At 35.8% G+C, this 26,311-nt stretch overlaps 4 protein-coding genes across 5 annotated transcripts; 1 reads left to right on the top strand and 3 right to left on the bottom strand.

The window, feature by feature from the left end:
- The first annotated feature begins 775 nt into the window (after positions 1 to 775).
- On the top strand, positions 776 to 8,232 carry VPS35B (VPS35 homolog B). 2 transcript variants are annotated; one of them, XM_018126252.2, is made up of 22 exons: positions 776 to 1,004; positions 1,122 to 1,218; positions 1,311 to 1,434; positions 1,777 to 1,962; positions 2,496 to 2,583; positions 2,773 to 2,829; positions 2,934 to 3,023; positions 3,139 to 3,261; positions 3,806 to 3,880; positions 3,951 to 4,010; positions 4,292 to 4,408; positions 4,539 to 4,778; positions 4,857 to 4,922; positions 5,139 to 5,228; positions 5,522 to 5,611; positions 5,931 to 6,020; positions 6,129 to 6,197; positions 6,724 to 6,804; positions 6,910 to 7,017; positions 7,104 to 7,207; positions 7,397 to 7,510; positions 7,605 to 8,232. In XM_018126252.2, the coding sequence occupies exons 1-22, from the start codon at positions 912 to 914 to the stop codon at positions 7,813 to 7,815; spliced, it is 2,373 nt and encodes a 790-aa protein (XP_017981741.1). In that variant the 5' UTR covers positions 776 to 911; the 3' UTR covers positions 7,816 to 8,232. The 2 variants fall into 2 exon arrangements, with proteins under 2 accessions (XP_017981741.1, XP_088665347.1); XM_088809221.1 differs by lacking the exons at positions 776 to 1,004; positions 1,122 to 1,218 and having other exon boundaries at positions 1,797 to 1,962.
- A 2,391-nt stretch (positions 8,233 to 10,623) lies between these two features.
- LOC18591584 (uncharacterized) lies at positions 10,624 to 11,234 on the bottom strand. Its single transcript, XM_018126130.2, has one exon. It carries the CDS (start codon positions 11,152 to 11,154, stop codon positions 10,819 to 10,821), a length of 336 nt encoding a protein of 111 aa, XP_017981619.1. The 5' UTR covers positions 11,155 to 11,234; the 3' UTR covers positions 10,624 to 10,818.
- A 4,634-nt stretch (positions 11,235 to 15,868) lies between these two features.
- On the bottom strand, positions 15,869 to 18,184 carry ROP2 (RHO-related protein from plants 2). The gene is made up of 7 exons (XM_007017790.3): positions 17,677 to 18,184; positions 17,169 to 17,256; positions 16,969 to 17,078; positions 16,790 to 16,853; positions 16,524 to 16,588; positions 16,368 to 16,433; positions 15,869 to 16,270 (listed from the first exon to the last, which is right to left on the bottom strand). Exons 1-7 carry the CDS (start codon positions 17,773 to 17,775, stop codon positions 16,169 to 16,171), a joined length of 594 nt encoding a protein of 197 aa, XP_007017852.1. The 5' UTR covers positions 17,776 to 18,184; the 3' UTR covers positions 15,869 to 16,168.
- A 1,781-nt stretch (positions 18,185 to 19,965) lies between these two features.
- On the bottom strand, positions 19,966 to 25,704 carry LOC18591582 (ABC transporter B family member 13-like). Its single transcript, XM_018126331.2, has 10 exons — positions 25,320 to 25,704; positions 24,796 to 24,850; positions 24,498 to 24,673; positions 24,195 to 24,395; positions 23,628 to 23,887; positions 23,217 to 23,530; positions 22,896 to 23,119; positions 21,931 to 22,720; positions 21,525 to 21,766; positions 19,966 to 21,419 (listed from the first exon to the last, which is right to left on the bottom strand). The coding sequence occupies exons 1-10, from the start codon at positions 25,581 to 25,583 to the stop codon at positions 20,220 to 20,222; spliced, it is 3,726 nt and encodes a 1,241-aa protein (XP_017981820.1). The 5' UTR covers positions 25,584 to 25,704; the 3' UTR covers positions 19,966 to 20,219.
- Between the last annotated feature and the right edge of the window lie 607 nt (positions 25,705 to 26,311).

Raw genomic sequence — 26,311 nt, 5'->3', positions numbered from 1 at the left:
GTAGTAAATTAATTAGATACTTTTACTTGTTCAAATATTCTCCATATATATTTAAATATTTTAAAACAGTGAATAAATTGATGTGCGAAAGAGAAATAAAATATTTCAGTCAACAAGCCCTCCATTTTGACCTGAATTAGATATTGCTTCAATGTTTTAATAATCAGTAAATCATCACACTGAATATTCGTAGTTCCTGGATTCTACAAAGTTCCTGCTTTTTGATAAATTATTTTGACCATGTGTTACTCTTATATGTGTGCCCAGGCAACACATATACTTCATCTGTCTTTTCTTTTTAATAGAAATTTAAAATTAAAATTTTTATTTTAATAAATTTTACATTAAACTTTGATTTTTTTATAAATATATGAGCATATTTTATATATTAGGTTTGTTGAATTAATTGAACTTAATCTTCATCGATTTGATTATATTTAAGTAGTAAATTAATTAGCTACTTTTCCTTGTTCAAATATTCTCCATGTATATTGAAATATTTTAAAACAGTGAATAAATTTATGTGCGAAAGAGAAATAAAATATTACATTTTTTTCCTTAATCTTAACTCAAAATTTTAATTTAACATTACAAGGACAGTAGCCTAGAAAAGCCCAATAGTCTAGGGCTCAACGTTCTATTGGGCTTTACCCTAAACTGGGGTAATGCGAATCTGTTACGGACTAGGGCTTGCATTTTGGGTTGGAGGCAGGGTCCAATCGCATTACTCGAATATGCCATGTCAGTTGGGCATCCTCGTATGTCCTCTTCCCCTAAGACTTGTCCCAAAAATAAAGGCAAAAGGAAAATCAACAAGTTTTTTCAAGTGAGAAGGCCTAACGTTGTTGCAGCTCTCGAGCCAGCTCCACTCGAGAAGAAAGAGAAAAGAAGGAAAAAAGAAAAAGAAGAAAATGATGTTAAACGGAGCAGAGGACGAAGAGAAATGGCTGGCGGAAGGCATCGCCGGAATTCAACACAACGCCTTTTACATGCATCGAGCTTTGGTATCTCCAAAAACTTCCCTCTCTTAAACACTTAAAACTCTTTTTCCTTTGATTTTGACCGGATCAAGATGTCTAATCCTCTTTCATTAGCATTAATTTAGATCTCTGTTATCTCAGGACTCCAATAATCTCAGAGAAGCTCTCAAGTACTCAGCTCAGATGCTGTCGGAGCTCCGGACCTCCAAACTCTCTCCTCACAAATACTACGACCTCTGTAATTTTCTTTGTTCCACTTTTGATTGATCGATTGATTTTGAGTTTTGAAGATTGTGATTGAAAATATTTTGATCTATCATTGGAATTTAGATATGCGAGCTTTTGATGAATTGAGGAAATTGGAGATTTTCTTCAAAGACGAAGGCAAGCACGGTGTATCTGTGGTTGATCTGTACGAGCTTGTTCAGCATGCCGGCAATATCTTGCCTAGATTGTAAGTGATTTAAATTATTTTTCTTCAACAAATTCAATAGCCGCATTATACAATTATTTTTTTGCATCATTTCCAAATTTCGAACAATTAAAAGCATGCGTTCTCATTCTTTTTGAGCTATAGTTATTTCTCAATTTTAGGAGCTGTCGCTAAGATAGGACTCTAATTGTTATATGGAAAAAAATGAAAGGAAAAAATGGAAACATCCTTAGTTAGGAAATTCTATTTACGCATCGTAGCTACATAAGCTCGAAGTATTCGAATCATGTATGTGCATGTGAAGATTATATTGCTACACTTCTTTTGTCATTGTACATGAAGTTCTAGTTGGTAATCTACCAGGTATCTCCTATGTACGGTAGGATCTGTCTATATTAAATCTAAGGAGGCTCCTGCTAAGGAAGTTCTTAAAGACCTTGTGGAAATGTGTCGTGGAGTTCAACATCCACTACGTGGACTTTTTTTAAGGAGTTACCTTGCTCAAGTCAGTCGAGACAAGTTACCGGATATTGGTTCTGAGTATGAAGGGTGAGACCTCTCGATTATTTTTTTCATTTCTTTCCTGTCAAAAATAGAGTTTTCATATGAGAAGCAGACTACTTTAAATTTTTATGTCGATTTCATTAGGTAATGATATTTCGATGTTGTTAAACTGCTTCCCAAGGTGATTGGATTGTTCAGGATAGCAAAGGAGTCATAGTTTTACTTTATAATTTTTCTCCTTTTAGTTTTTTGGAATTTTGTAAGAAAAGATAACTGGAATTTCTATTTCTCTGACTTCAAAAATTCAAAGAAAATAAACAAGTTACTAAGCAGTAGCTTTTGCACTGTTCCTCTCTATGAGCTCCTTTAACCATATCATTCTGTTCTATTTTCATACATTATCCTATGGGCCGAGGAATATATGTTGAATCTCTATAGTAGCTGCTTTTGAATTTGCTTAGATGAGAGTTCATGCAGATCTTGAATTTTCGTTTGCATGTCTAAATTAGGATGTGCAAATAATTTGGAAAAGATTTGCAATTAACCACTTGGTAGAATGTGATTCTATCTTCCTGCAGAGATGCTGACACTGTGATGGATGCTGTGGAATTTGTACTGCAGAATTTCACCGAGATGAATAAACTTTGGGTGCGAATGCAGCATCAGGTTTGTTGAATATCTATTATCTCTAATTTTCCAGACATGCATTGCACCACAGTACTTGCATGCCATAGAAGTGAAAATAAACCATGAGAGCATGAATTTTGGCCATGCAGGTGTTATGGTGCTTGTGAATCATTCATACTCTTTGGTCATCCTGAGTTGAAGCCTTCAATTGGGATTTCTGGTCTGCAGGGACCTGGTAGACTTAGAGAGAAGCGGGAAAAAGAAAGGAATGAACTTCGAGATCTTGTAATATCAATAATCTAAAATTTCCAATTGGCTGAACTCTGAAGCTGTGTCTTTGATGCTCATTCGAGGGAAATTAATGTTTCTGTCTTAAACTTTTTTATTAGGTAGGGAAAAATCTCCATGTTCTCAGCCAGATAGAAGGGGTAGATCTTGAGATGTACAAAGAAACAGTTCTGCCTAGAGTCTTAGAGCAGGTGATTTTGCTTCTTTCTCCACTGCTTTTTATTCTTTAATATAATAATTCAGAGGTCCATAGCATTAAAAGATGGTCTCTGGTTTTCTAATTGGTTAATGAATTGGCTTTTACAGGTTGTCAATTGCAAAGACGATCTTTCGCAATATTATTTGATGGATTGCATAATTCAGGTGTTCCCTGACGAGTATCACTTGCAGACTCTTGAGACATTATTGGGTGCTTGCCCCCAGCTCCAGGTGGGTAACTGGACTATATTAGAAGTCAATCTTCTCTTATTGCAATTGTTAGCTTTAGGCTTTAGGTTACCCTAGTTGCCCTTCTATGGCCTATTAACTATGAGTTTCTCCACCTCAAGAATTTAGCTATCAAGCTTGCTGTTTCTCAATATTTACATAATGGTGAAGTCAGTATGGGTGACCAGAAAATTGTAATGACTGGCCACTATTTTCTGGTGATCATGGAACAGAATTTCCCTTCCCCTGACCAGCCTACTTCTTATGTGCTAGCTAATTTGATTGTCTCCATAGGAGTTCCAGAGCCTGATTTTCTTAACAACTTCTCATTCCTAAACCTACTCTATGTTCCATAAAGTGAGCATGCATTCTGGAAAAGCCTAGATGGACTGGTTCTTCTTCTGTGTGATTTCCTCATGATAAGGATCTTATTCATTGGAACCAATTTTTTGTTTAATGCTTATGAGTTCCTTCTATTTTGTTTTATGGTCTTTCCATATTTTGGGCACTAAGCTCAGTAACTGCATTTTTTCTTCTTTTATCACAGCCAACCGTTGACATTAAGACAGTCTTGTCTCGACTAATGGACAGACTGTCAAATTATGCTGCTTCGAGTGCAGATGTAAGTTATCAGCATAACAACCTTTGCCCTTCATGCTTTTGCCATTTGTTGACTGACGTTTGTATGCCAGGTATTACCTGAATTTCTGCAAGTAGAAGCATTTGCTAAATTGAGCAATGCAATTGGGAAGGTAAATTAGCTATTTCTCTCTCACCTTGAGGTTGCAAATTTACCTTGAAACTTTTTTCAATGTGCTAAAGGAATAATTCAATTAAAGAATGTGAATACTTTGACTTGATCAACTCAGGTGATGGCCCCTGAACTAGCCACCTCCAGTTTCTAGATAATGACCTCTAGCTTACCCCTTTTTCCATTTTCCCTACCAGTAAACAAAGTTCTCTATTTTTTATGCGTTTAACGTTGAATCATGAGTTGTTTTCTGCTTGCTGATCGGATAGGATTCAATGGCAGGTCATAGAAGCACAGGTTGACATGCCTGCGGTCGGAGCTATAACTTTGTATGTCTCTCTTCTTACCTTTACTCTTCGTGTTCATCCTGATCGGCTTGATTATGTGGATCTAGTACTGGTATGTTTCATCTGGGGACTCTATTTAGAAAATCGCCTTCAGTTGCATAACTTTGGCCATGCTATATTACGATGCTGGGCAATGTATCACAGTAATAGTGATTGTTCTTTGTTATGCAACTCTGTAACAGGGAGCCTGTGTTAAGAAGCTCTCTAGCATACCAAAACTTGACGATAGCCGGGCAACGAAACAAGTGGTTGCACTTTTGAGTGCTCCACTGGAGAAATACAATGATATAGTAACAGCCCTGACACTTTCTAATTATCCTCGTGTAATGGACCATCTCGATAACGGAACAAATAAAGTTATGGCAATGGTTATCATTCAAAGCATTATGAAAAACAACACTTGCATTTCAACTGTTGACAAGGTATGCCTTTTCAGTCTTCTCTATTCCTATAATTGTATCAAGTTCTTTAGTCGAAGAAAGTAACATTGCATTTTGTAGGTTGAGGTGTTGTTCGAATTGATAAAAGGTCTCATCAAGGATACGGATGGTGCTGATGTGGATGAGGTGCATATTGAAACTAGAGTTTTCCTGTTATTTTATAAAAATTGAATGATATGGATTATACGAGTAGCTTTCCATTACTCTATTTTTGATCAATATTGGATTGTTTTCTTTCCCCTACTGCTTAGTTTTTCTTATCATGTGTTTGGAATGTGCATAAGTTATCAACATATGGTTCTTCTTTCTTGTGTTTGTCATGTGTTATGTATCTGCCAATAGCTTGATGAGGAGGATTTCAAGGATGAACAAAATGCTGTTGCTCGGCTTATACACATGCTTTACAACAATGAACCAGAGGAAATGTTGAAGGTAAGATTTGCCAGTGTTTCTGTTTATGCTAATTGCTCTGACCATTATCAGGATAAGATATGCCAATACAATATATAAGTGAATAGTATTGAAAGATAAGAAAATGTAACTTTACAATCTTCTGCTAGTGACTAAGGTTTGAAGATCTGTTCACTTCCCATAAAATGTCACTTTTGTACTGTATTTAGGATAATTTTATGTTTAATTGCAATGTTTCTCATTTAGTTATGTTGTTTATGACCGATCAGAAACTGTTTTTCCTCCTTTTAATGTTTATAATTACTTCCCTTCAGATTATATGTACCGTGAGGAAGCATACAATGGCTGGGGGACCAAAACGCCTGCCTTTTACAGTTCCTTCTCTTGTGTTTTCTGCACTTAGAGTATGCTTCTTCCTCTTCCAGATTGTTATGTAACATTGTCTCATCATATTTTTGTCTACAACATTGTAGTATTAGAGGCTTATCAGTACAAATCTACAAGATTATGCATGCAAGGCAGTTAGGTTTTGAGGCATAATCATTATTATTGTCTCTTAGATCCTTCCCCCTCCTACTCCCCCCTCCCCCCTTTCCCTTTCCCTGACTGAAAAAAAGGTGTCACGTATATATGCATGTTAATTCAGAATAATAAAATGGATAAATTCCACATATAATATTGCTAGTGAGTGTAATTTGGACTTATTATGGTGCTTGGGTGCAGTTGATTAGGCAATTGCAAGGTCAGGAGGGAGATATAGTGGGAGAAGAAGTGCCAGCTACACCAAAGAAAATTTTTCAGCTCCTGAATCAGGTTTCTTTGTTTTTTATGGATTTATAACTGTTTCTTATGCAGTGTGTATGTTCTCACTTATGATATATATCATCACTGTGCAAAAGATCATGCTAATAGTTCTTCCAGATCATTGAGGATCTTTCAAATGTTCCATCACCTGAACTTGCATTAAGGTTGTCCCTCCAATGTGCTGAGGTAATCTTGAGTCTTGACTATACTAATTACTGCATAAAGTCATTCATGAAATGATTTATGGAACTCCAAGAATTTCTTTGGAGCATAACAAGGTTTATTGCATTTTAAGAGCAACATGCCATTTTCTGGAAAAGGCATGTTGAGATAATTAATTCTGCTCACAAGGAATGAGAGATTTCTGATGGAGCAGGTGTATCCAAGAACAATCAACTTTGTTTGTGACAACCTTGGGGTCGTGACTGATATTTCTTGAATTTTTTATTTTGATTTCATACATTATTGATCTCTATTGGACAGTATTTCTGGTTTAGATGCTAAGTGGGTGTTGCCATAATTAATCTCTCATCATGATGACTCAATTTTAATGGCATTCCACCACTATGATAATGGCAATTCATGCATCATCAAACAATATTGCATATTTTGTCTTTGGTTTTGTATTCTTTTGGCAAAGAGAACCTTAACGTCGATGTTGAACCTTCTAACCTCTATTTTTTTCTTTTTTCTGTTTCCTGCTGACTAACAGGCAGCTAATGACTGCGACCTTGAGCATGTTGCTTATGAATTTTTCACTCAAGCATTTGTGTTATATGAAGAAGAAATTGCGGTAATTGTCTACTCATCAGTTAATGTTTTAATCAAAAAAAGCCATAAGCCAGTCACATTCTTGCCTTCTAATTTGTGTAGTTTCATGAATTTTTGTTGCTCTTAGGACTCCAAAGCCCAAGTGACCGCAATTCATCTGATAATCGGGACTCTCCAGAGGATGAATGTATTTGGTGTTGAGAACCGAGACACTTTGACGCACAAGGCCACAGGGGTAATAATGCTTATACAAAACTTATCTGACTATCGTGCTTTATTGATATGTTTATACAAAAATTAAATACATGTTACTTTGGTCAGTATTCAGCTAGGCTATTGAAGAAGCCTGATCAGTGCAGAGCTGTTTATGCATGTTCACATCTTTTTTGGGTAGATGATCAAGATGGCATCAAGGATGGGGAAAGGTGTGAACCTCGTACTTAACCAGTTTTAGCTTGAAATTTTTTATGGTTTCATCATGTATTGGTGTCCGCTCTTCAAAATACCGTGGATTGCTTCTTTAATTTCCCCTCTCCCCTTCAGGCTTATTTGTTAGTAAACAGATAAAATTTCTTTTAATAGTTAGAACTTAAAAATAATGGGAGACATTGCAGGGTCCTGCTTTGCCTAAAGCGTGCATTGAGGATCGCAAATGCTGCTCAGCAAATGGCAAATGTTGCACGAGGTAGCAGTGGGCCAGTCACACTCTTTGTTGAGATATTAAACAAGTGAGTGCTTTAAGCTGTACCGAATTCAACCTTCTCATACTACACAGCTTCATCTTTACGTCATAAACATGTATTTTGGTGACTTTTGCTTCAGGTACCTCTACTTCTTCGAAAAAGGAAATCAGCAAATCACGGGTGCAGCAATCCAAGGCCTGATAGAACTAATCAATACCGAGAAGCAGAATGATTCTGCAACCCCAGATAGTGCTTCAGATGCTTTCCTTGCAAGCACGATGCGTTACATTCAGTTCCAGAGACAAAAAGGTGGTATAATGGGTGAGAAATTTGAATCCATTAAATTGTAAATTATGCCTGGCAGCCCGAGACGTGAGGGCAAGCAGGTTGTCTAGTTTGAGTAAAACCAAAAAAGAAAAAAATCGATGGTTGGTGAGTGTGGTGACTTTATGGTACTATGCGTCTAACATAGAAAATGTGCTTTTTTTTTTATTTCTTTTTAATTCTCGAGTTGGAATTCATTTTTTATTGTGACCTTTGTTACTTTAAATTTTCCTTTTTTTTTAGGACGCTGATTGAAGTGGTAAAAAGGTTGGGAGGCGAAAGTTTTCAAATGCATGCTTTTGTTCAATTTGAGTAGAACTGAAAACCAGAAAACTTAATTACTTGTGGGATTATGGTCGTCGAGTTTGAATTCCAAACTCTTGTTTTCTCCTTTGGGTTCCTGAGATAATCTAATAAATTTAAATGCGATTAGATTTCGGACACCCCAACCTTGTGGTTTATGGGAGACAGTTTTTTTGACCAAGGGTTGTTACCGACATTAGAGAAACTTAAACAAGAAAAGCAGCGAAGGCAGCAGTGCTCGTGCTTTTAATGTCTAAATATAACCAGTAATTGCTTGTCGTCTGTCATAGCTCCTGATTATAAATGTTAAAGAAAACAAATAAGCGATCTAATGCAGTCACAGAAATCCCAAGAATGTTGGTTGAGGCTTTTATTTGAGTTGAAAAAGTTGAGAGAGATAAAGGGTTTAGAAGCAGCAAGAAAGCTTGCACATCAACTCTTTCTTTTTTATCAAACTTAATCTCGAAACACTGTTCGTTATATTTACTCATGAGCAAAAGAAAAAAAAAGAACATTCCTTTAGATTCGGCATGCAAAGACACAAAATCCCATAAGAGAAACAAAGGGGTTGGACATCCCTGACTGCAGGCTGCAGCCATGTCTGTTTGCTGAATGCCTTTTTCAGGAAGCAAATCAAGGCCAATCTCTTTGAAATGATTAAACTCGCCCTTATTCAACGAAGACAAATTTCTTAACGCAAGGGAACGTATAATGCACTATCCATGGAGAGAAACATAGGTAAAGTTTTCCCAACTTGAATTTACAGACAATGCTTTGATGCTCTGCAAAATGCAGAGATTTAAAGTCAAAGCAAAGGCAACTAACATAAAAAAACTAAATAACAAAGAAGGGCTAAGAATCTTTCCGAAGAGTAGATTAAATCAGCAAAAGTAATACAAAAAGAAGGAAAAAAAAAAAGTCAGGAAAGAGAAAGAAGTGGAAAACAGAGTGGGGTTTTGCTTCCATGATTGGAGAAAAACCTCAATTGGATTGAAAAGTCCAGATTAGGTAAAGCAGAGCGTATGAAAGCCGTTTGGGTTTAATATCAACGACTTGATGATTCTAACAATTCTTTTACTTAAAGCTGGAAAGTTGACCAAAAAGAGAAGCAAAGAAAGCAGTGAGCCACAGTCTCACAGATCAAGCTAAGAAACAAAGAACCTTGGATGCATAGTAACAAAAATTTGTTTCCTGAATTAAAATGGGCACTCGTTTATCGCAATTCACAGACAGACCAATCTTTTAAGGCTCAGGTAATTCCTACTGTCATTTTTATCTTTAATTTAGCTTTGTTTTTCTTAGTTAAAAGAAAAAAAAAACAGTTGTTTTAAGGTCGGGAGGACATTACCATCTTCCTTTCATACGTCCATCTTGAATGGATGCAACAATAAATGTCATGTCTCGAAAACAACTACCAAAAAGCTTCATCATTTACTTAGTACCTTTCTAATTACTTACACCCAAAGTAGGTTTGACGAATGACAAGACAGTATATAAGTAAAAACCGGGGGAGTAGATTACATTCCAACCCCATTACCGAGCATTGCGTTGTTTTGGACCTAGTCAGCGTCAGTAAATGCCAAGCTGACGTTGCATCAAATAGAATTTCCTACTTATGCTATGGACATCTAAACCACCGGAGGTTCGGAGCCAATTACACCCTGTTTTTTTGTTCATTTTTAAAAGGAAGAGCTGATTGACTCCTTTAAGATGTGTACTAACTAACAAATTGCTTCTTGTGGGGTTAAAATCAGCAGCAAATCTACACTGCGTAAATATATGCTGAAGGCAGCCATTGGGAGCTTGGGTGAATTCAGATTTTGGAGTTCCTTTTCATTTCAGCAACATCTCATTCTGAGTCCCTGGATGGCTTTACGCTAAGGGGATTGCCCTGGATTTTGGAAATCAATAGATGGAAGCAGCCACCGCAGCGGTATTTCTTCACCACTCGGCATCGAAACGGATGGAGGGCCACCGACTACTACACATCCCATCCAAATTATTCCATCGACATCCTTGCAATTATTTGTAGTACTACCTTTCCTATCCATAAACAAGACAAAAGGAAGGGAACCCAACCTGCTAAGAAGAAGCATGGCGTGTTCTAAACAGACAAACCAACAAAAAACACACAAAACTAGGACTCTACTTTAACTGTTTTATATGAACAAACGTACCAATACACTTTTTTTTTTTTTTTTTTTGCAAAAGTGCTCTTCTTACTTATTTTCCTGAAAAATCTGTAATAAATAATAATTGCCACCCTAACTCTGACATCTTTCAACATATAAACTGCAATAACCTTTTTGAGAATCCTGGACTGGACTTCCTCCTGGCAAAAATGCTGTGTTCCTTGTCAGTAGGCCGACCAAACCAAGCAATTAAACTATGTAAACTCGGCCTCGCTCCTCTGTTTCCATCTTGAAAGCACTTGTACAACAGAACAAACTTTGGTTGGTGCAAAAGAAAAAACCAAGAGCAACGGAGAACTATTTATTTATTTATTCACAAAACATCTTCCACTTGGTATGTTATTTTATAGCTTTATACACACTATTTTATTCCTCTCAATCAAAATTCAAGGAGAAAACAACCCAAACACCTCAAGGCTTTTGTCTTAGCCAGAGACAACCTTATATCTTACAGCTTCGAAACTCAAATACCCCTTTTATTCTTCTTCTTTTTTTTCTGCTCGTGCTTTTCAACTTTTTCATTCACTTTTTTTGTTACAAAGAACCGTATGGAATTTGCTGAGGGAGCCTGAACCGGACCTGAGAAGCAGGGGAACGCACCGCCACACCGTGCCAGCAAATACCACCCTTGCACATCTCGTGAACATGGACCGCAGCAGCGTGATCACGGGAAATCGCGTACGTGGCTTTACGAGAGACATCCCACGTCAGCGTCCCGACCAAGATGAGACCCACCACCGTGCTCGACACAATCAGCACGAACCCGCCACTGAAGCTCCGCCCACATACTAAACCATAGGCCTTTATCCCCGCTATCACTGCCACGTAGATCGTCATCAAATTCCCAATCACCGCATCCGATATCGCCATATCCCTCCCCCCTCGCCCCCAATTTCCCTCTTCTCCTCCTCCTCCTCCTCCTCCTCCTCCTCCTCCCCCTCCTAATGAACCAAATTTTACAATTCAGTAAACAGTGAAAGAGCTAAGCTGTGGGGCGCCGACGATTAAGAGAGAGAAGAATTTGGTGGACGAAGAGCGGATTTTAACGAGTTAAATGAGTCGTCTTGGGAATGCCGGGTTCGGGGTTTTAAATTAATATAATTACGGGGTTGAAATTACAACAAGGGGCTCGTCTCCAAATTAATATTCTTTTTGGAAAAAAAAAATCAATATTTTTTTTTTGCCAAAAAGAATATTGATTTTGATTGAGCTTATCTTCACTCTCTCGTTTCTTTTGGCAAAGGAAAGTGGAATGGGATGGCATCTAGTTTTTGTCGTACACCCGCCGATTTTTTTAATCCAATTAAATAACGCCACGTTTCCATTCCTTGCTTTAAGATATTATACATTACATGTTAACCCTTCTTGCATGGCTTCTGCTGTACCGTTTTGTTCCACTGTGCCTGCTAGTTGCAACCTTTTTCTCTTGCAGCAGTGTTAACGGTAACGCTTAGGATATGGTGAGTAGGAGTGAGGAAAATCAAATCAAATTAATTGTTTAATTAAATTATATGTAATTTAAGTAATACTGTTTAGTTTAATTAATTTATTATATTAATTGATTTAAACTATTTGATCTAATTAGTTTTGTGGTCGGTTTTAATCTTAAAATTTTTAAATTAATTCACTCAAAAAATTAATTAAATTTTTATATATTTTTTATATATATTAATATATATAATAATTTGTATATATATTAAGAAGAATTGATAGTAAATTTAATTAATAATATATTTAAAATATATTGATTTATTATATATACATATTCGAATTATAATCACAACAATTTAATTTTGGTTATATATTTTTTTTATAAAATTGTATTGATATAAAATTACAAATTATATATTTTAAATGATATAATTTATATTTTAATATTATAATATATGATAATAAATATCTTACATATTAATATATTATAATTATTATACATTGGTAATAGTTCGTAATATAAAATGTTATGAATATATATATAATTATATATATATATATTTTTTTTTATATATAAATATTACTATAACTTATAATAAATTTTATTTATATGATTACACTTAGTAACCTTATTAATTATCACCTTAATTTTTATAACATATTGTTTATAATTAGTTATTATTTATACAAACTTTGATATAAAACATTATAACATATAAGTTATGTCATTAATTTCATATATACATAATAAAGTAATATATTATACATATACATATATTTAATTTTTATACAAGCATAACTGTAATTTATAATATACTTTATTTATATTATTATACTTAATAATTTTATTAGTTATCATCTTAATTTTTATAACATATTATTTATAATTAATTATTATTTATACAAACTTTGATATAAAAATTAAAATATTATAAAATATAAATTGTGTCATTAATTTCATATATATAATAAAGTAATATTATATATATAATTTGTATATTTTATAATTATAGATGAAGGTTTTAAGTTTTAATATTATAATTTATAAATAAAATAAAATTTTGATCCATTGGTCCAAAACTAAATTGACTAAACTAATTTTATGTTTGGTCGGTTTGGTATTTTTTTTATATTTGATCAATTTTGATCAATTTTTTAAAAATATTTGATCTATTTGGTTTTTAAGTATAGTGGATCAAACCACTCAATCCATCCATTTATTTACCCTCAAAGGTGAGTGTGATTGTTAATATATTAAAATATTATTATATATCATATAATATTCAAAAATAATGAACAGATATCTAACATTGTATATGATCGTGTATACTTCCATACGTAATAGCTATTTGACAATGCGTAACACTTTAATCAAATTTTTATTGATTATATTTTTAATATACTAAACTTTTTTATTTTTAATTAATAAATTAACAGTATCACCTAGAATAAGGTGAGTATGAGTATTAACATAATAAAATATTACTGTATAGCATACGATATTAACAAAAGATAAATATGAATTGATACCTAACATCATATTCACTAAAAATAAATATGAATGAATACGTGACAATCATATATAATCATGTATTGTTCGATGTGTGATATGTATCTTATGATACAATACACATTAATCAAATTTTTGTTAATTTTATCTTTAACGTAAAAACCTTTTTTATTTTTAATTAATAAGTTAACATAAAAAATACATATCATATTTAAAAATATACCTTATAAACAATTATGCTGAAAATTTAAATTAAAAATAATGATATTTTCACTTTACATCACATCATCTTTTAATTTATTAAAAAATATTTTACATTTATACAATATTATTTATAATTAATTTTAAAACCTTTTAATCTATTTTACCATACTATATTCAATACTCAAAAATAAAATAAAACTTTGATACATTTTTCTGGGTTTTTCCAAGTGATTTTGATGCATGTTTGACAAATATAGAAAAAAATGGGACAGGCTGCCACTTTCCAATACCAGGCGGAAAACATAGGAAGAAAATAGGAGGTCTTGGCTTGAGCCGCGTTTAAACAAGAATTGGCCCCCCAGAAAGAAAATTGCGAGGAAATTGAGAGACCACCAAATCCCACAGGGAAGGAAGATTTGATTTCTGTTGCGTAAAGTTTGGTCTTAGCTGGGCAGATCATGTTTAATTATGACGTTGATCGATCAAAGGTGTGAGTATGATGTGGGGAAGGGAGGGAGACATAATGTGCAATGTTTACCTTGCTATCAAACTAGGCGGCACCATTATTATTTACTTTTACTAGTGATTAGACGATAATTCTTTAATTAAAATAATTAAACCTGGTTAAAGGGCATGGTTAGATGGTAAAAGGAGAATTTCCTGTCCCAATGTTGTACCACCCTTCCTTCCTTCCTTCCTCCTCGAAAGTGAGTAAAGGCAACCCAAGAAGTTTGGGAATTGAAATTAGGGTTCATGGAATTTCAGCCAAGTTTTTTTAGGGTTCATGAAGAGGGGTTGGACGTGTTGGTTCATGAACCAGAATAAACGTTTCTCGAAAGCAGACTTGGAGCGCCCTTTTTGAATTTGGGTGCAAATTCAACACATATTTTACGTTTTCCTCCAATTTTGTGTTCATAACTTTCTTTTACATCACGAGACCATATTTTCTTTGGATTAATGAGTTATGTGGAGATCTTGGAAAATGTCAAGCAAAGACTAACATATTCTCATTTAATTGGTATTGCGTTTTTGACTTACTGAAAATTGCAAACTTTCATACGAAACAGTTTAATGATGAATTTTTCTTGTTATGAATTTCAAAGATAATTAAAAGCACTTCTCACGTTGAATACGAAATCAAAATTGAGAAAATGACGTAAGAAATAATTACAAATAAAAATAACTTCTTATTTCAGCACAAAAATAATAAAAAATAAGAATAAAACACTTCCCACTGTCAGAATTAAATTCTCAAAATCTAATTCAAAAATAATAAAAACACCTTTAAAGTATCAAATTCAAATCTACTATTCAGTCGAAGAGATAACACTTTTTCTTTTTCTTTTTGGTTAATTTAAATGATTTTGTGATAATAAATGTATTTAAAAGAGTTCAGGTACTGATTCATGCGTTATTGATATTTTGGAAATGATATTTGATCATGAAGTGTTTAAAGTTTTCCTGATTTACTGTGTGCTTTTAAGCTTTTTTGATTTGTTATATTTAAAAGTTAGACTTACGACTTCTTACCGTTTCAAGTCAAGTAGAGCACCAATTTCCTTTAAAAAAACAAAAGAGAGAAAAGAACTTGGAAGAGGGCAACAGCCCCGATGGACACGAGTCATGGAAAATTCCACTCGCCTACTCCTTCCGCAATGCCAAATTCGTTTGGAAAAATCATGGAATATATGGGACCGTTTTTCACTTAGCCTTAACCAACACATAGCCATTGCTTGTTGCAGTAACCATCACACTTAAAAGCCCAACGTTGAAACTTGCATTGTTTATGAATTAATAAATTGTGTGTTTACAGTTCTTGACCCTATTTTCCTGGGTCCGGCTGCGTCCATGCAGACTGGAGCTTTAGATTTAGGTCTTAATTACAGGTCCACTCCTAGCTCCTCAGGTCAGGTGGGCCTGACCCCATTAAGGAGTCCTCACACCACTCCCAAGCCAGGCTCCTTTTAAATATTTCTTAAAACGCCTACAAGTAGACTGGGCCTAATGCCAACAGTGGCTTTGCTTTCCATACGACTTAAAACTTAACCTCATTAATCAGTAGATAAGCACATAATTAACACAGTCAAATCTATATTCCCATGATAGAAAATACAAGCATCTACTTGACACTATGAAATGAAAAAAATCATACTGAAAACAATACTTGAAAATCAAGACAGAATATAAAATTTAGAAACTAACTTAATCGCGATTCCATAACCCCATAAATCCGGAACCCGGAACACTTAGGTTGTTTGGTATGGATGATATGAAGGAGTGATAAGGCTACCGGGGATAGGATTTGCCCCATTTGGTAATTTGTCTATATAAGAAAATCACATGACACATCAACTCTATTAAATTTTATGACTCATGGCATCCAGCTATACTAATCCATTAATCAAATTGCTTAAATTTAAACATCATGCAAGAAAACAGTTATTTTGTAATAGCATCTTCCTCACATCTGGTTAATACACGAGTGAAGTCTAAACATGAAACGCAGAAGGGACGTGCATGTTAACAAGGAATGCTTCTCATCAACTATAGATCATGACAATAAGTAAAACACGAAACAAACAATCTGATGCTTTCACAGAAATCCCTAGAATGTCAGTTGAGACTATACATGATGGCTTGCGGCTTCCTTGAATTGAAAAAGGTGACAGTGATAGAGATATGAGCAGCAAGAAGCTGGCAAGTCAATCCATCTTTGTCGTTCTTGAATCTTTCCACTGATCATAGTATTGAGCAACCACCATGTGCCTTTTTCTTCTTCTTATTTTTCTTCGGAGGCTGGAGCACTACCTTAATAGCTGCATCAAAAACTGCCTTCACATTCTGCATAAAAGCCATCACACAAGATCCCATCAGAAAAAGGGGCTTCAACACAACTTTTTGGTTAAAACATACAAAGAATATGTAGAGAAACTTTAACCTGCTGTGTTTTTGAACTACACTCAATGTAGGCAGGAGACCCAATCTGTTTCCTTAGTTCCTCTCCCTTCAGAAAGAAGCAATGCAAGACCAATATTTTAAATAAGTGCAACATATTCTAATTGAAAAAAGAAACTAATAATGTGTTCATATTTACCTGAGCTGCAGAAATAGGCACTGCACCAGGGTGGTCTACAAAAAATTGCTGATCATCCCGGAGATCTGCAGCAGCAAAGTGAAGAAAACATGACATGACAACATTTCATGAAACAAAAGAATTGCAGAAACATCAGTATAAAAGGATTCTCCATTAATTTGAGAAAAATTTCAGTCACCTAGAGATTCAAATCAATTGCAATTCACAAACACAACATTGGCAGGCATATATTAGAGATACCGTTATCCAAGGAGTAAAAATCATACCAAGCTTAGTTCCAACAAGAATTATCGGAACACCAGGTGCATAATGCTTTAATTCCGGAATCCACTGAAATGGAAAGCAAGCAAATACATGATCAGCATTCAGCATGCATACAGCATTACAGACATCTCATATTGAACAAAATTATCTTCTCAAAACAGAAGATATTCCATGGTTAAACCTTCTTGGCCACATTTTCATAACTGGCCTTGCTGATGAGAGAAAATGCAAGTATAAAGACATCAGCCCCACGATAGCTCAGCGGTCTTAATCTATTGTAATCCTCCTGACCTGTTCCGAGGCAATGATTTCAAACCAAAAGCAAGAAAGAACTTCAACTTAATAATAGAAGAGGAAATTTAGAAGCTATTCCCAAATTACCAGCAGTATCCCATAAGCCTAAGTTGACAGTGCTGCCATCCACAACAACATTTGCACTGAAATTGTCGAAAACAGTTGGGACATAGTCCTGTTACCATAACAATTGTAAAAGTAAACAGTTATTATCAATAAAGAAGATCAGTATCCGAAATGATATAATCCAGCACAGAAAGCATTAAGCCCCAATCTTGGTTTCAATTAACCGCGAAAAGATCTAATTGCACCTGATCTGCATACATTGTACCGCATCAAGCCTAATCTTGACAGCATTTATAACAGACAACAAAATTTTCACAGTAATCTCAAAATTGTAGAAATCTTTAAGAAAGCTCAGTCGAACATCATCAATTTTAAACAATTCTTCCTTCATTTCTCCAGAAATAATATAACCATTCAGCTATCTATTGAGAACCAAATGGAAAATTAGAAAAAAAAAAGTTAATAAATCATGCGATCATGCAACAAAGATCCGAAAACTCAGAAAAGAGGACAGGGTAAAAGGCTTCACCGTAGGGAAAGTATTGCTGGTGTAGGAAATCAGCATGCAGGTCTTTCCGACGGCGCCATCGCCGACGGTAACGCACTTTATGAATCTCGAGGCGCTCATTTTTCTCCTCCGCCGTACGAATTAAAAAGTATACCAAGAATACCAAATCGCCTACAGCCTGCTTTCCCCCCCCTTCTCCTTTTTCTTCCAAATCTTGGAATTCTTTTTCCAAGAATCTGGGGGGTTCGCGGCTTTTCTTTCTCAGATTTGCTTCGCGCTCTCGTTGGTTAAACAAAGAATGAGAGATCCACGGGCCTCATCGCTTCTCTCTACGACCAAACTCTAAGGAACAGATTGAATGGAGAGTCGAAGCTAGTGAACAGAGAGGAAATGGAGAGAAAGATAGAGAGAGAAAGGGGCGAAAATGGCAAAATGAGAGGGGGGAAACGGGGCAGAGAAAGAGAGGGAGAGAGACAGAGAGAGAAATCGAAATCACAAATGCTGTTGAATCGTAAGCTGACCTAGCCAGCCTTTCGCCAGCTAGGCCTCTATAACAACTTCTTATCAGCATTTACCACATCCTATTATCATCCTTTCTTTTATTTTCTTTCTATTTTGTTTCTTTTTTCCTAAATATAAAAAAAAATACCTTAATGTAAATTGCAACCTAACCATTTTTATCTGCCAAAATGCATATTTTTCTCACCATAAATTGATACTATTAATTTTTAGGATAAATCCTATCTACATTTTTTGTAATTTCAAAAATTTCTCAAGTGATATTTTGTGATTTTCTTAATTAATATTTAGAAATAATTTCTGTTCTCATAAAAATTAAGTTATTAATTTTTTCATTAAATTACCACAATACTTTCAATTTAAAATTATCCTTTTTTTTTCATATATAACAGTTTTTATAGTTTTACTGAAAACAAAAGAATAATCTAACCTCTTATCAAAATAAAAATTATTCACACGATATTAATAAAGAAAAAAATCACAATCAGTCATATGAAAAAAAGTTCAAATCATAAAAAGTATTAATGAAATTCACCTTTTTAATATTAATTTTACTTATTATTTATAGTTAACTGTAATTGAAGGTAATAATTAGCATGATAAGATGATCATTAGTTTATAACCAAGAAACACACACACACACGCAAAAAAGAAAAGCCAAATGCTTCCTTTCATTTACTTTATATCAAGCTTTTTTTATAGGAAAACTTCAAAGAACAAATGGCAATGCACTTTTAGCATAATATGATGGATAAATTAACCTTAAAAAAAACAAAAATAGGGGATCGATCATTAGTTAATTCAGATAAATCAATTAATGCTTTAATTATTGCTATTTGTGAAAAAACATTGATGAATGTATTCAATTTTGTACTTTCATGTCCTCAATCGAAAAATTAAAAAAAAGGGAGTTGGAATAAAGATTATTAAAAAGTAGTTCAAAATGCAAAGCGTCACAGACCCCAATAAAAAATCAAAAGCTAGATGCCTGCCTACCGGGTCTTCGGAGCGTTTCTAAAGCCGTGGCATTTTGAATAAAGCCTTGGCTGAAACGATCCATCCCTGCTCCTGCGCCTGCCCGTTTTCAATTTTCAAACTTAGGGGTCCGCCTTGTGCGCCGAATTTGATTTCACTTCTTCTTGGCAATATCATGTACACGTAGTATTTGAGTTTTGAATTATTGAATTTGAATTTTGACAAAAAAGGTGTTTTCAATATTAAAAAATTTTATTTTTATTTTATTGTATTTGAAAAAGTATTTATTATTTTATATGAATTTATATAAAATTTTTATTTTAATAAAAAATTAATAACAATTCGAAAGCATTTTTTATCCATACGAATTATAACATAATTTATTGGCATGACAAAATGGCTTGTGATGTTAATTGGTTTATGTGACATTTTTTATTACATCATCAAAATAACCCACCCATGACGTGGATAAAAAATATTAATTTATTTTAAATTTATTAATTATTAATTTTTCATCAAAATTAAGTTTTTCATGAATATGATACAAGATAAAAAAATAATTTTTTATCTAGAATGAAATAATTCAGATTTTTTCAATATTTAAATGAAAAACAATCTAAAATATCATCAATGAGCGTAGACCAGTCATTTTATTTCTAAAGGAAGGGTAGCTATTACATTAATGATGATAGACTGAACTTTGCAGACAATAAATTCTGAGAGTCAATTGACAAAACTTATATCCATGGCATGATACATATTTAAAATACTTTAGATCAATTCAAAAGCAAAAGATGCAGGATCAAGAAATGGTGCTTACTGAAATTTGGGAACAAATCATATTAAGAAGAGATCATAGGATCATTTTCAGCAATTTGCAGTCTTAACAACACTAATAATTGATTGTATTTTCCTTGGATTACAACATATTCATGTATAAAATTCTATAGAAACTACTGTATGCTTCGGATGCTTGCGGAATGTGGACAAGCAAGGGAAAATTTTAATGCTAAGTTTCGTTTTCAAGCAGCTGCATATCAGGTTTGTGCTCAGGGGTGATGGGTGCTCCTCTACTGCTGTAGACTGACTAATTGTTTATAGACACCGCCAGGTTTCCTCGCCAGCTGCTCGTGGCTGCCAATTTCAACTACCTTTCCTTGTTGCAGCACCGCAATGGCGTCTGCATTGCGAATAGTTGATAGCCTGTGAGCGACCATAACTGTGGTACGGCCTTCCATGAGATTATCCAGAGCCTCTTGGACTAGTTTCTCAGATTCTGTGTCCAATGCACTTGTAGCTTCATCGAGAAGAAGAATGGAAGGGTTTTTCAGGATTGCTCTAGCGATTGCCACCCTCTGCTTTTGGCCCCCTGATAACTGTACCCCCCTGTCACCCACGTTAGTTTGGTATCCCTCAGGCATTCTGCTGATGAATCGATGAGCATTGGCTGCTCTTGCTGCTCTCAATATCTCAATCTCTGATGCTTCCTCTTTCCCATACTTGATGTTTTCGTATATTGTGGTTGAGAACAATGCTGGCTCCTGCTGAACTAAACTCATTTTCAGCCTCAGTGATCTCAAGTTTAATGTCTTAATATCATAACCATCAACCATGACTCCCCCGGAAATGGGATCATAAAATCGCATAATTAGTGCGATCACAGTGCTTTTCCCTGACCCACTTTGTCCAACTACGGCTAGACTCTTTCCAGCTGAAGTTTTCAGGTTTAGGTCCTCAAAAATGGTGACATCAGGTCTCATTGGGTACTTGAAACTTACATTTCTGAACTCTATATCTCCTCCGATCTCAGATACGATGGTTGATGTGGAATCGTTCGGTTCTATTGATGTTTTCCTGTAAAGAATTCCAAAAACAGACCCAAGTGTTTGTGACCCCTTCACAATGTCTGGTGTGAGAGCAAGTGTTTCTGCTACTGCCAATGCAGTGATTATCAAAACCATAAAAGACTTCATGATGTCTCCAAAGTTGGATTCTTTCTGCTTGATTAGCACTGATGCATACCAAAGGCCTAGGGCATAGGAACAGAAGGCAAATAGCTGTGATACGCCATATCCAACACCTGAAATATGGCCTCGCAGAAATGCTTGCTCATTTGGTTCGTTTAGTTCAGAGGCAAACTGGATTGAGATCCGGTCTTCAACCCCAAATGAAGCAACAGTACGAATGTTGACAATTGCTTCGCGTGCCACAGCAGTTGCTCTGGAGTAGGCATGGCTGTAATTCCCTCCAAATCCCTTAAGAAATAGTTGCTGCAATTTTGAAGAAAGAAAAAAATGAAATAGAGGGAGTGCAGCGCCATTAACCGACATGATTGAAACAACCTAATTGCAATTAAGGGAGTTTCTAAACCATACCTCAGTTATGGAAGCACCTATGAGTAAGGGAAAAGAGGCAATGATAACAGACGCTATGCGCCAGCTTAAAGTGAACGCAATCACAAATGCTGTCACAGTAAGTGCTACATTCTGGACAATTGTGGATAGCCGATCAGCTAGAGCACTTCGTACAAGGGTTGCATCTGCAGCTAAAGCCCCTGTTAATGAACCAGTATTGTTCTCATTCATGTCAAACCAGCCAATCTCATTGGAAAGGATAGCTGCACTTGAAGAAAAAAAATCTGATTAGGCTATAATACAATAAATATGAAGAACTGAAATGTACTTCAATTTATGCTGTAGAGGATTTGCCTATGTGATGAATGTTCCATCAATCTAATTGTATTGATCAGAATCATCTTTAGATTGAAAAGTAGAAAAGAACCTGAGAACATTGATAAACGCACACGAGCTGTCAGGTGCTCTCCCATTAAGGTGTAAAAATAGTGTTGCAGCAGATATATTGGAATGGTGAGAATAGCCAGACCAACAAATATAAGAGCCACCCTTTCAACCTCTTTCTTAATTTGGATATCATGAGGAGAGTAGAATGCAGTCAAGACATGCGTGATTCCAAAGGCAAATAGTGGAGCTTCCATGCCCGCCAGAATTGCACCTAGCGAGCCAAGCAGTGCATAGGGCCATTCTGGTGCATTAAGTTTTAGTAGTTCCCCTATTGATGGAGTAGGAGCAAAGTTTTGCTGAGATGAATTTTGATCACTTTGCCCCAATTCTTTTATTGAAATTGACCGTGAATCCAGTCCAGGATTTTGACTGTTGGGAGGTTGTCGGAAGCTAGAACTTCCAGAAGCATCAGAAGAACATATAGAGCTTGAATTTGCAATGTTTTCTGATACCTGCAAGCTCACTAGATTTGCGTATTCTCCATTCTTAGATATCAAATCCATGTGGTTCCCACTCTCGACAACCTGGCCATTCTTCAAAACAATGATGGTGTCAACATCTCGGACAGTTGATAATCGATGCGCCACGATAATTGTAGTTCGATTTGACACTATCTTATCTAGTGCCTGCTGAACTATGAGCTCTGATTCTGCATCAAGAGCGCTGGTGGCCTCATCTAGAAGCAATATCTTTGGGTTTCTCAGCATGGCTCTTGCAATGGCAATTCTTTGTTTTTGCCCTCCAGAAAGCTGAGTTCCTCCCTCTCCGACCTAAAATTAACAAACTGTCAAAGCATCACACTTAAGCATTGGTCACAGTCACACATCTGTAGAGAAAGGTAAGACAACAAAAATTAAAATGTGGCCATCATGTCATCACAAAAGGAGGGCCACTGTTAATTGTTTCAGTTTCCTGTACAATGCAAGGCCTGTTTGGAGGGCACACCTGTGTGTTATAACTATCAGGTAGTTCCTCGATGAAAGAATGTGCATTAGCAGCTTTGGCGGCTACTATAACCTGCTCCATATCTGCATCTTCTTTACCAAGTAGTATATTGCCAGCTAACGTTGTGTCAAACAGAGCTGGTTCTTGACTAACCAATCCCATTTGTTCTCTCAACCATTTTAACTGGAGATTCTTAATATCATGTCCATCCAATAGTATTTTACCTGTTGAACTCCGGTGTATCAGCCACAATCTAAAGTTCCATAAATTAAACATTGAGAAGTGAAACGATTGTAACTCAATCCAGAATTTTGGTCTTACCTGAAATGGGGTCATAGAAACGTTGAACCATGGATATAATGGTGCTTTTTCCTGAACCACTGTGACCTACAAATGCAAACGTCTTCCCAGCATCTATGGAGAAGCTCAAATCCTCAAACACCATATTGGGCCGCGAGGGATAAGCAAAACAGACCTCACAAAACTCAATTTTTCCGGCAACTTCTGGCAAGATGGTTTCACCTTCTGACTGCCTTGAAGGCTTTGAGTCTGTTTCGATCATGCTGAAGATATTGGCAGCAGCTGCCCGGCCTTTAGCAATGGCAGCAAGGTTTGGCGCTGCTTGACCTAAAGCACTGCGGAAACAAAACACCTGTTTTTTATCATCAATTTCGATTAACGAGAGATAAAACAGCATAACAAATTTTGCTACCACATTCAGAGTATACTTACAATCCACTAAAGATGACATTGATAATCGTTGTAAACGCTTTCCCTCCATTTGTTTTACCGTGTCTGACAAGTATGCCGGCATACCAAAGAAGCAAGGCCCAGGCGCAGAACAGTAGCCCATACGTAAATCCAACTCCCACCCCCTTTGCAAGTCCACTTTTCTTCCCCATTTTAAGAGCATTTTTAAGTGAATCAGAGTATGCCTTTACTGCCCCTTCTTCCCCTACATATGCGTATACTGTGCGAATCTGTGAAATAACCTGAATTAAGACGCCAAAAAAAAGCTACCTCCATAAGTGAGAAATCAAGAAAAGTAGTTGGCATGGCTATCAAATTAAATTGAAATATATGTGAATTTTCTTTGTTAGTTGTTCATGGAGTCTCTGCAAAAGGATGGCCTAACTTGGGTTCAGCCCAGGACACATAACTTCCGGACATACTCACAGTGAAATAAAATCAATAACCATTTGAAGCAGAAATATTCAATCTCATTCTTAAAATTCTACCAGCCTGGTATTTCTTGTGAAGGAAAAATGGTTTTGAGTCTTTATCGTGCATGTAATTTACCTCTTCTGCGACCTTCCCAGCTTCAGCATAAGCAGCCTCACCTTTTTCTGATAGAGTAGACATGATAATGGTATAAGCGCCGCCTGCAATAGCTATCAGCGGAACTACAGCCAAGGTAAGTAGTGTAAGCTGCCATACAGATGTAAATCCAATGGCAAACCCAACAACAAATTGAGAAAGGTAACGGATCGCGTGGCCTGTCTGCGTCAGGATACACAAGAATAGTATTAAAGTAAGTATCTTATCAAAGTTTGAACATTCTGAGATCTGAGAACCATCATATTCCTCTCTTTGGTAACATACCTTGTCACCTATTGCATCTTGGACAAGAATTGCATCACTTGAAATATGAAAAATAATGTTAGAATCTCTGGCTTTAGTGTCAAAGAAGCTTATATCTTTTCTTAAAACTGACTGAAGGTATTTCAGACGCAAACGAGCCGTCTGTCTTTCCCCAGTTTGCATCCAGAATGCAACACCTGAAAAGATAATATCAACAAGGATGTTAATACTGCCGTAGGCAAAGCAAAGCTGAGGGGTACTTTGAAAAAAAAAATGGAAACTGTAGCAGCCAGAGAGGACTGAGAGACATGAAACATACCTATCCATGCTGATGCGAAAACAACAAGACCAAGGTAGACCAAGTACAGAGCATGCTGCAGGAAAGAAGATGTCAAATATCAAGCAAAATCTGGTCACTTGAGGAGAATTCAGATACTATTTTTGCTAACATGATGCTGGATTCTAATTGGAAGAAAAAAGTGAGGATGAAAAGAAGTAAAAAGGATTAAGAATTGATAATGGAAATGCCTCCAGTTTGTATTTTTGCAATTTTCATCCCCTGTTTGTATGCTTTGTAGAATTTACTATAGAACAAAAGTCCAACAGCCACTTCTCTCAATTCTTGGTCGCAAGAATTGCCCTGATGGCCTTCATCTGACTCACTTCACTGGAAGTAGACAATCTGATGATTGCTTAAACAAATTTTTGTTGAACCAGTTATAGATCGAACAACAGGACACAATGCACACGTTTCTACTCGACAGGACTTGACATACTCTAAACCAGCAAGTTTCCATGTCATCACTAAACAAACATTTCAGAGGGATTGAATTTGCGTAGTACCTCAGAAACCCGAGCGGACAATTTTTGAGGATTGGAAGACAGATGTCCTAAAGAATCAATCATGCGACCAAACAAAATGAAGAACACCGGCAGAGCAGCCCCATGTATGCACGCCCCTAAACTTCCAAAAAACATCAAGGCGTAATCTAATTTATCAGCAGCTGCAAATAGGCCGAGGAATGAAACAGGTCTGCTTTTGGCCGAACTCGATGGTTGCTCCGTTTTTGGATGCGAATTCTGGTCACTGAGCTCCACTTCTTCCATTTTACCAAGAAGAACCACGCCCACAAATGTTTGGGAAGGATTGAGATAGATGATAAATACTGGAAACGAAGCAGGAAAGGAATTAAGTCATGGGGTTCCTGTGTTGGTGTTGATGAGAGGCAGCCCTCTCCCGCGCCTATAAATGTAAAGTTAACTTAGTTGGCCAACCAACTACTCGGCTCCTTAACTGTCATTTGAAATTAATCGATACTACTTATTTTATTTTTACAGAAAACATAAGTCGAATTGCTGTCAACTTCCAAGCAATTAAGCCAAAAGAACCCAAGCCGGTTTTGTTGTTTCATGACCATCATCAGCCCCTTAACAGCCATCTTTTCTTCCATTGGGGACCCTGGTTTGGGAAACAAAAGAATTAGTATAATAATTAGACAAATTAACTTCACAGAGCTGCTCTCTATCATGAAGGGGAAAGTGAAGGACCACCACCACACCATGTGATGTTAGAAACATTTTTTTGCTAAGATTTGATAAACTTCCAATGGAAGTATGCAAAAGGGTGTTTGGTACTCTTAATCAAATGGGTAAATCATCCTGGAATTGAACATTGAGCCTTCGTGAATGAACCATTTTTCCCACTCTTTTCCATTGTTGAGTTAAGCAATCTTGGAATCAGACTTTTGTCTTTCTGCCCACCACCCCACTTAGTTGGGATTACATTTCCGACATGATCTTTGACATTTTACCGAAATCAGGGAATGTGAATAATG

Source organism: Theobroma cacao, chromosome 8, assembly GCF_053813885.1.
Source record: "Theobroma cacao isolate CCN51 chromosome 8, ASM5381388v1, whole genome shotgun sequence".
Taxonomy (NCBI): domain Eukaryota; kingdom Viridiplantae; phylum Streptophyta; class Magnoliopsida; order Malvales; family Malvaceae; genus Theobroma; species Theobroma cacao.
This window is presented reverse-complemented; position numbering and strand designations above follow the sequence as displayed.

What these genes read in the sequence shown, in the direction of transcription:
- VPS35B (XM_018126252.2), top strand. Translation starts at nt 912, where the DNA reads ATGATGTTAAACGGAGCAGAGGACGAAGAGAAATGGCTGGCGGAAGGC. An exon ending in TTTACATGCATCGAGCTTTG is followed by an intron (nt 1,005 to 1,121) that starts GTATCTCCAAAA and finishes CTGTTATCTCAG; the next exon opens with GACTCCAATAATCTCAGAGA. An exon ending in AACCAGAGGAAATGTTGAAG is followed by an intron (nt 5,229 to 5,521) that starts GTAAGATTTGCC and finishes ACTTCCCTTCAG; the next exon opens with ATTATATGTACCGTGAGGAA.
- LOC18591584 (XM_018126130.2), bottom strand. Translation starts at nt 11,154, where the DNA reads ATGGCGATATCGGATGCGGTGATTGGGAATTTGATGACGATCTACGTG.
- ROP2 (XM_007017790.3), bottom strand. Translation starts at nt 17,775, where the DNA reads ATGAGCGCCTCGAGATTCATAAAGTGCGTTACCGTCGGCGATGGCGCC. An exon ending in CCAGCAATACTTTCCCTACG is followed by an intron (nt 17,257 to 17,676) that starts GTGAAGCCTTTT and finishes TTATGGTAACAG; the next exon opens with GACTATGTCCCAACTGTTTT. An exon ending in ATGAAAATGTGGCCAAGAAG is followed by an intron (nt 16,854 to 16,968) that starts GTTTAACCATGG and finishes TTTCCATTTCAG; the next exon opens with TGGATTCCGGAATTAAAGCA.
- LOC18591582 (XM_018126331.2), bottom strand. Translation starts at nt 25,583, where the DNA reads ATGGAAGAAGTGGAGCTCAGTGACCAGAATTCGCATCCAAAAACGGAG. An exon ending in TGTCCGCTCGGGTTTCTGAG is followed by an intron (nt 24,851 to 25,319) that starts GTACTACGCAAA and finishes TCTTTCCTGCAG; the next exon opens with CATGCTCTGTACTTGGTCTA. An exon ending in AATGTCATCTTTAGTGGATT is followed by an intron (nt 23,531 to 23,627) that starts GTAAGTATACTC and finishes TTGTTTCCGCAG; the next exon opens with TGCTTTAGGTCAAGCAGCGC.